The sequence below is a fragment of the Ammodytes marinus genome, assembly GCF_949987685.1.
Source record: "Ammodytes marinus genome assembly, chromosome: 6".
Classification (NCBI taxonomy): domain Eukaryota; kingdom Metazoa; phylum Chordata; class Actinopteri; order Uranoscopiformes; family Ammodytidae; genus Ammodytes; species Ammodytes marinus.
This window is the reverse complement of record NC_137235.1, coordinates 1339358-1347691: the sequence shown is the minus strand read 5'-3', so window position 1 is coordinate 1347691 and position 8334 is coordinate 1339358. Positions and strand designations below refer to the sequence as shown.

At 42.5% G+C, this 8334-nt stretch overlaps 2 protein-coding genes across 2 annotated transcripts; one reads left to right on the top strand and one right to left on the bottom strand.

Moving 5' to 3' along the window:
- Positions 1-1476: 1476 nt before the first annotated feature.
- LOC307252555 (tripartite motif-containing protein 16-like protein) lies at positions 1477-3380 on the bottom strand (the record flags this gene model as incomplete). Its single annotated transcript, XM_080030255.1, has 2 exons — positions 2971-3380; positions 1477-2588 (listed from the first exon to the last, which is right to left on the bottom strand). Exons 1-2 carry the CDS (start codon positions 3230-3232, stop codon positions 1477-1479), a joined length of 1374 nt encoding a protein of 457 aa, XP_079886381.1. The 5' UTR covers positions 3233-3380.
- A 676-nt stretch (positions 3381-4056) lies between these two features.
- On the top strand, positions 4057-7492 carry LOC307252042 (tripartite motif-containing protein 16-like). Its single transcript, XM_080029581.1, has 2 exons — positions 4057-4597; positions 4747-7492. Exons 1-2 carry the CDS (start codon positions 4336-4338, stop codon positions 6165-6167), a joined length of 1683 nt encoding a protein of 560 aa, XP_079885707.1. The 5' UTR covers positions 4057-4335; the 3' UTR covers positions 6168-7492.
- Positions 7493-8334: the final 842 nt, after the last annotated feature.

The window sequence follows — 8334 nt, the reverse complement described above, 5'->3', positions numbered from 1 at the left end:
CTTCAATCTCAGCTATTTACATGGAAATAATGAATGATTTCTCTATTGATATGATCACGTTAATAACAGTTTATAATACACCTTAGTCCCTCATATATACCTCGATTTAAACAACAACATTGAGTCTGTTAAACAATGCAGCTAAACTTTCTTTTTACCTTTGTACAAAGTGATGAGAGCTAAACATGTGGGATACATGAAGGTTTGATGCCTTCTCTCTAAAGACCCACACAGTTGAAGAGACACAACAACAAACATCAATACACATATTCAACAATAATTTAGAGCAATTTAAATGTAGAGCTGCAACGATTAATCGATGAATCGACTATTAATCGATTATTAAAATAATCGCCAACTATTTTGATAATCGATTAATCGTTTTGAGTAATTTTTTCATAAAAAATTTCCAAATTCTCTGATTTCAGCTCAACAAATGTGAAAATGTTCTGGTTTCCTTAATCCTATTATGACAGTAAACTGAAATATCTTTGTGTTTTGGACATATCAATACATTTGAGGACGTCAACATGGGCTTTGGAAAATTGATCAAAATTTTTCACCATTTTCTGACATTTTACGGACCAAAACACTAATCGATTAATAATCGATTAATCGAGAAAATAATCGACAGATTAATCGATTATCAAAATAATCGTTAGTTGCAGCCCTATTTAAATGTTACATGTTCATGAGGATAAATGTGAGTTAAGGTCAACTAAGGTCATAATAAGCAGTGATAGCCTCCATGGCTAAACAGACACAGGAACATGTTTACAGTAAAACAAATGAGAAGTTGTCAAAGTCCCGCCCATAATGTTTGATTGACAGCTGATATCTGAGCAGTGAGTAAATAAAACTACAATAATTTTTCAGCAACAAGCATGACGACGAACCAAGTAAAGGCCTCTGGAACCTGGTCTAAAACAGTCACAATCAATAAGCTTACAAAAATATGGTTGAAAAAATATATTATAAAACATAGAACTGATGTGATTGGTTCAAAATAATTGAGTGTGTATAATGTTCCATAATAACCAGAGCACAGCAGCGCCTCATCTTTAAAGGTTATCAAATGTGAATGACAATGTCTGTCATTAGGCTTGATTAATATGCCTAAAACTCTTTTCAGATGCTTTACTATCATGAAACTAACTCCCCACATTACATAGTTAGAAGGATTTTGTGGATGGGGGTTTACAGGGGCTTTAAGGATGAAAACAGAGAGTTGAACCCAGGCCCGTTTCTAGACACTTAGATTAGGGTGGGCTGGTAGACATTTTAGGTGGGCAGAGATACCGAAGATGCGAGCGCGCGCAGAAATGTTTTGCCCTTGTAAGATCTCTGAGTAAAATATTTGAAGTCAGTTTGAAAAGTAGGAAGTGAATGAGCTTTTGCGCACAGCATTTACTAACCGAAAGAACAGGTTAACGTGTGAAAAAAAGACGCCCATTTGTGTGGGCAAAGCCAACATGTCTATTTGAGTTTACAGAACTCTGCACTGTCGCCACAATAAAAAAGCCAACATCCAGCATAGAGCGGCTGAGTGAATGTGGTCTGGACTCTGTGGAGCAGAGTCATGGTTTTAGAGACGCTGTAGAAGCACAGAACACCTGCACTGTGATCCAGGTACACTCCTATTCTGGAGGACTGAGGACCTGAGACGGGAGTACGGACATAGTCGAAACAGAATGTAAAAGTGTCTCTGTGGCAATTTAATGCCCAAGATTCATCATTGTTTCCAAATCTACATTCATCGAACCACCCTGCTCTCCTGATAGTCTTGTATGCGACTGCTATATAAACTCCTCTCCCTTCCCACCGCACCTCCCAGTAACGACGTCCAGTCAGACTCTCTTGACTCAGGACCTGTTGATGTTCAGTGAATCTGTCTGGATGACTAGGATAAGACTGATCTTCTCTCACTGCTTTAGCTTTTCTGTTCCCCTTAGATAATGACAGCTGTGTGTGTGCTGTGTTTGGATCCAGTGTGAGTTCACATGAATATCTCAAGAGGTCAGTTCTGGTCTTGGGCTGTGGCGACAGTAAAACACCAACACCAGGCACTGCCAGTGAGATGTTTGTCCATGTCTCTCTCAGGACGTCCTGTAGTTTCTCTCTGGCTTCTGACACAGCCGCTGTCACGTCCTCAAAGTATCTCAGAGGACGGATGTAAATGCTGGATGAGTGTGTAGATGTACTGAGTGGTGGCAGTGAGGTGTAGTCGTGTAGAAACTGGTTGTGATCCTCTGTGTGTGACAGCGTCTTCAGCTCAGTGTCTCTCCTCTTCAAATCAGCGATCTCCTGCTCCAGCTTCTCCTGAAGATCTCTGACTCGACTCACTTCAGTTTCCTGCTTTGCTCTGACCTGCTGCTTCACATCAGAGCTTCTTTTCTGGATGAGACGGATCAGCTCGGCGAAGGTCTTCTCACTGTGCTCCACTGCTTTATCAGCAGAGCCGTTGATAGCATCCACCTTCTGTTGAAGAACCTTCACATCTTTCTCTCTGTCCTGGATTCTCACCTGGATGTTTTGTCGACTCACCTCGAGCTCTTTCTGCTTCTCAGTCCGTTCAGCTGCAGCTGACACTGTGTCGTGGACGATATCAAACTTTCATGTAACGATCTTCCTTTCCACAATAATTGCGATTAACAATAGCGGTGTATAGAAATAGTAAACAAAACTAGTTTTAAACTTTGTAAATGGCTCTTAAACATCGGAATCATTTTACCATACATTATAATATACTGGGGGTGATCATAGTGTAGTAGTAAGAGGCTCAGTCCTCGCAGCAGACCAGGATTCGAATCATATGCAGAGAACAACCCAGGTGGGATTCCAACCCGGGTCTTTCTCTGCATGTCATTCCCCTTTCTACACAATTTCATCTCTGTTTCTCCACATTTTAAAATAAAGCATGAAAAATGCCAAAAAAAAACATTTACATTTTGTATAGAAACAATCTACTACCTCTAGTAGCAGCTAGGAGTCCAGTCTTCTTCAGCTCCTCCACTAAAACTGCTAAAATGGTGTTTTTCCCCAGGACAGGCCTCGGGCTGAAGGTCTGCCTACACTGAGGGCAGCTGTAGATGTTCTTTTCATCCCAGAAGTCTTTGATACAGTCCATGCAGTAGCTGTGTCCACAGGGAAGACCAACCGGATCCTTCAGTAGATCCAGACATATCGAACAAGAGAAAGTTTCACGGTCCAGCTGAGATCCTTTCTGCGCCATTTCAACTCTTTCTGTCTGTATGTCTAACTATATCTATCTATCAATCTATCAATCTATCTATCAATCTATCTATCTATCTATCTATCTATCTATCTATCTATCTATCTATCTATCTATCTATCTATCTATCTATCTATCTATCTATCTATCTATCTATCTATCTATCTATCTATCTATCTATCTATCTATCTATCTATCTATCTATCTATCTATCTATCTATCTATCTATCTATCTATCTGTCTGTGTAAGCGACTGTCTGCGTTGTCTTTCACTAGAACATAAACTAGTTTGAACACGTACACAGGTAGCCTGTACTTCACCACACCTTGGTTTCGCCCAGTATCGCTCTCATTAAGTGAACACACACACACACACTCTTACACACACACACACACACACACACACACACACACACACACACACACACACACACACACACACACACACACACACATACACAGTATCTCTATGTCATAAAGCCGCTCCTCTTCCTGGAATTAAGCACAGTTTGATACACCCTCCCTCTTGCACCTGCTCTCACACACAGTCAGCTCGGCTCTGAATCCCTCCCCTTTAGATCTACAGTGTGAAGATGGGCGTAACCAAGGTGTGGTGAAAGGCAGGCCCCATTCACTGTACACACACACACACACACACACACACACACACACACACACACACACACACACACACACACACACACACACACACACACACACACACACACACAGATCAGAGGTCAGACTAGTTTAGTTTCTAGTGAAAAGAAACTCAGACAGTCGCTGACAAAGAGAGTTGAAATGGCGCAGGAAGGATCTCAGCTGGAAAGATAGATAGATAGATAGATAGATAAATAGATAGATAGATAGATAGATAGATAGATAGATAGATAGATAGATAGATAGATAGATAGACAGACAGACAGACAGACAGACAGACAGACAGACAGACAGACAGACAGACTGACAGACAGACAGACAGACAGACAGACAGACAGACAGACAGACAGACAGACAGACAGACAGACAGACAGACAGACAGACAGACAGACAGACAGACAGACAGACAGACAGACAGACAGACAGACAGACAGACACTTGAAATGGCGCAGAAAGGATCTCAGCTTGATCGTGAAACTTTCTCCTGTTCGATATGTCTGGATCTACTGAAGGATCCGGTGACCATTCCCTGTGGACACAGCTACTGCATGGACTGTATCAAAGACTTCTGGGATGAAAAGAACATCTACAGCTGCCCTCAGTGTAGGCAGGCCTTCAGCCCGAGGCCTGTCCTGGGGAAAAACACCATGTTAGCAGTTTTAGTGGAGGAGCTGAAGAAGACTGGACTCCAAGCTGTTACTAGAGGTAGTAGATTGTTTCTTTTAATCAAATATAATGTAGTTTAAAGCAAGTTCTGTTAATTATCATGATGCTAATATGGTTAATCGCAATTATTATGGAAAGGAAAATTGTGACATTAATCGTGAACGTTTGACATTGTCCCATATCCCTAGCTGCTGCTGCTGCTGCTGCTGCTGATCACTGCTTTGCTGGACCTGAAGATGTGGCCTGTGACGTCTGCACTGGGAGAAAACTGAAAGCCCTCAAGTCCTGTCTGGTGTGTCTGGTCTCTTACTGTGAGGAACACCTCCAGCCTCATTACAACGTGGCTCAATTCAAGAAACATAAGCTGGTGGAGCCCTCCGAGAAGCTCCAGGAGAACATCTGCTCCAGTCACGATAAGGTGATGGAGATATTCTGCCGCACTGATCGGCAGTCTATCTGTTCTCTGTGTTTAATGGACGAACACAAAGGCCACGACACAGTGTCAGCTGCAGCAGAACGCACTGAGAGGCAGAAAGAGCTCGAGGGGAGTCAACTAAACATCCAGGTGAGAATCCAGGACAGAGAGAAAGATGTGAAGGTTCTTCAACAGGAGGTGGATGCTATCAACGGCTCTGCTGATAAAGCAGTGGAGCACAGTGAGAAGACCTTTGCCGAGCTGATCCGTCTCATCCAGAAAAGAGGCTCTGATGTGAAGCAGCAGGTCAGAGCAAAGCAGGAAACTGAAGTGAGTCGAGTCAGAGATCTTCAGGAGAAGCTGGAGCAGGAGATCGCTGAGCTGAAGAGGAGAGACGCTGAGCTGAAGACGCTGTCACACGCAGAGGACCACAACCAGTTTCTACACGACTACACCTCACTGCCACCACTCAGTGAATCTACATCCAGCATCAACATCCGTCCTCTGAGATACTTTGAGGACGTGAAAGCTGCTGTGTCAGAAGCCAGAGAGACACTACAGGACGTCCTGAGAGAGACATGGACACACATCTCACTGGCAGTGCCTGGTGTTGGTGTTTTACTGTCGCCACAGCCCAAGACCAGAACTGACCTCTTGAGATATTCATGTGAACTCACAATGGATCCAAACACAGCATACACACAGCTGTTATTATCTGAGGGGAACAGAAAAGCTACCGCAGTAAAAGAACATCAGTCTTATCCTAGTCATCCAGACAGATTCACAGCATATCTTCAGGTCCTGAGTAAAGAGAGTCTGACTGGACGTCGTTACTGGGAGGTGGAGTGGAGAGGGGAGAGAGTTGAGGTAGCAGTCGCATACAAGACCATCAGCAGAGCAGGGGGGTCGGATGAATGTGAATTTGGACTAAATAATAAATCCTGGGCGTTAAATTGTCACCACGGGGGTTTTAAATTCTGGTTCAACAAGGTCGAAACTCCCGTCTCAGGTCCTCAGTCCTCCAGAATAGGAGTGTACCTGGATCACAGTGCAGGTGTTCTGTCCTTCTACAGCGTCTCTGAAACCATGACTCTCCTCCACAGAGTCCAGACCAAATTCACTCAGCCGCTCCATGCTGGATGTCGGCTTTATTATTGTGACAGCGACAGTGCAGAGTTCTGTAAACCCAAATAGACAAGTCATTCAAGGGATAAGTGGGTACAGTCCCTGTAAACTCAAATCCACTTAATCCTTGTAACTATGAAATATGGGGAGATAGTTGCAATGTAAGCATCTGAAAATAGTTAGGCATATTTATCAATCAAAAATGAAGATATTGTCTTTCAACTTTACAGAGTTTCGGTTTAGATAAGGGTCCCGGCCACTTGTGTCGTGTTTGTTGTGTCCCTGGGCAAGACACTTCACCCACCTTGCCTTGTGTGAATGTGTATGACTGCTGTATGTTTGAGGTGGTCGTCGGAGGGGCCATGGGCGCTGAATTGCAGCCACACTTCCGTCAGTCTGCCCCAGGGCAGCTGTGGCTACTATCGTAGTTTACCACCACCGGTATGACTGTGTGTGAATGAATGGAACCTGGAACCCTGTGAAGTGCTTTGAGTGCCTCGAAAAAGTGCTACATAAATCCAATCCATTAGTATGCTCTGATTCTTATTACACATTAAGTATTCTGAAACAATCATGGCAGTTCCCTGTTTGAACATTCTATGAAAAAGTTTTTGGAACCAAGCATTATAATATGTGTGAACCAAGCGATTTCTACCAGCATCCAATAAGGAAGTGACACACATTGCAGTACCTTCCGGTGGCCACAATGACGTGGGTCCAAGACTGAGCAATTTTTCTTTGACTCACTTGTTAAACAGGCCATTTTCATAGTCTTATTAAACCTATTTACAGCCTGGGCCACAAAACCATTCTAGTCTGTATGTTTAGATCATATCTCCATGACATTACTGAGGGGGGTGAATTTTTTTCTAGCAGGCTAGTTTTTATTCTTTTGGAGGTTAAAATGTATTGGTGCGATCTCTTGAGTGACAGCTAGCCACCCGTTGTCCCTCACTTTGCCTCGGAGGTATACGTCAGCTAGATGGGCGTATCTCCCTCCCCCCGACGTGAAGCGGAGTAAAAATCTCACAAGATGGCGACACGCAAAAGCCAGGAGAAAGGGATGTCGTGTGAATAACTGAGCCCAGATGATACATCCATTTTATATACTATCTATGGTGTAAACATTTCAATCAGATTTTTGTAAAAGCGTATTTAGAAAGCCAATTTCGATAATATCTTGATTTTTTTATATTTGTATTGATGTATATACTGTTGTGTTTCTTTCACTGTTTCCTTAGCCCTTCATTTATCCTTGATATTTTGCTTTCACCACTTTATACAATGGTAAAATATATATATATGTTTTAAATCCACAAGTTAAAGCTGGGGTATATGATTTCTGATTGGTCAAAGTTAACATGTGCTGTACACTTTGACCAATCAGAGCGAGGCTCCGATTCTCTGTTCTTATTGGCTGTTGGGACTGTCCATTCACTTTGGCACCGACGTTGTTGGTGTAGAGCGTGTCAGGGAGGGACCATAGGGGAGGGACCAAAGAGAACAAGTGGAGCGGTTGAGGTATTTGAATTCGAATCTCTATCCCAACTGCCATTTTCTCCCCAAAACCTCTACCCCAGCTTTAATTTACATGTATTTGTTTGATGGACTAAATGTTTAAATTGATGTTAAACAAATATTATAAAACTGTAACTATCATGACCATAATCAATAGAGAAATCATTTACATTTGAGTATTTTCTTGTTGCATAACTGACTATGGGATGTGTAAACGAACTGACGGTTTACATTACAAATAAAGATTTTATTATTTTCCCCCAAATGGTAAATGGTAAATGGACTTGACTTATATAGCGCTTTTCTAGCCGATTTATTCAGCCCCAAAGCGCTTTACATATCTTACCACATTCACCCATTCATACACACACTCATACACCGATGGCAGTAGCTGCCATGCAAGGCGCTTTCTGAACCATCGGGAGCAATTTGGGGTTCAGTGTCTTGCCCAGGGACACTTCGACATGTGGCGGGTAGGCGGGGAATCGAACCTCCGACCCTGCACTCCAGAGGCAATCTTCCTACCCACTTCGCCACTGCCGCATGGACAAAGTGTTGTTTTTCTTAAGCCTGCAGTGTGTAGAATTTTGGGTTTTATTTCCTAGCAGATTTTGTAGAAAGTAATTATAATATCCATAAGTACATTTAATTTAGTGCATAATAGCTGAAATTTTTTTTTTTAATTATTATTTTTTCCCTTAGAAAGGGTCTCATATAT

What these genes read in the sequence shown, in the direction of transcription:
- LOC307252042 (XM_080029581.1), top strand. Translation starts at nt 4,336, where the DNA reads ATGGCGCAGAAAGGATCTCAGCTTGATCGTGAAACTTTCTCCTGTTCG. An exon ending in ACTCCAAGCTGTTACTAGAG is followed by an intron (nt 4,598 to 4,746) that starts GTAGTAGATTGT and finishes CCATATCCCTAG; the next exon opens with CTGCTGCTGCTGCTGCTGCT.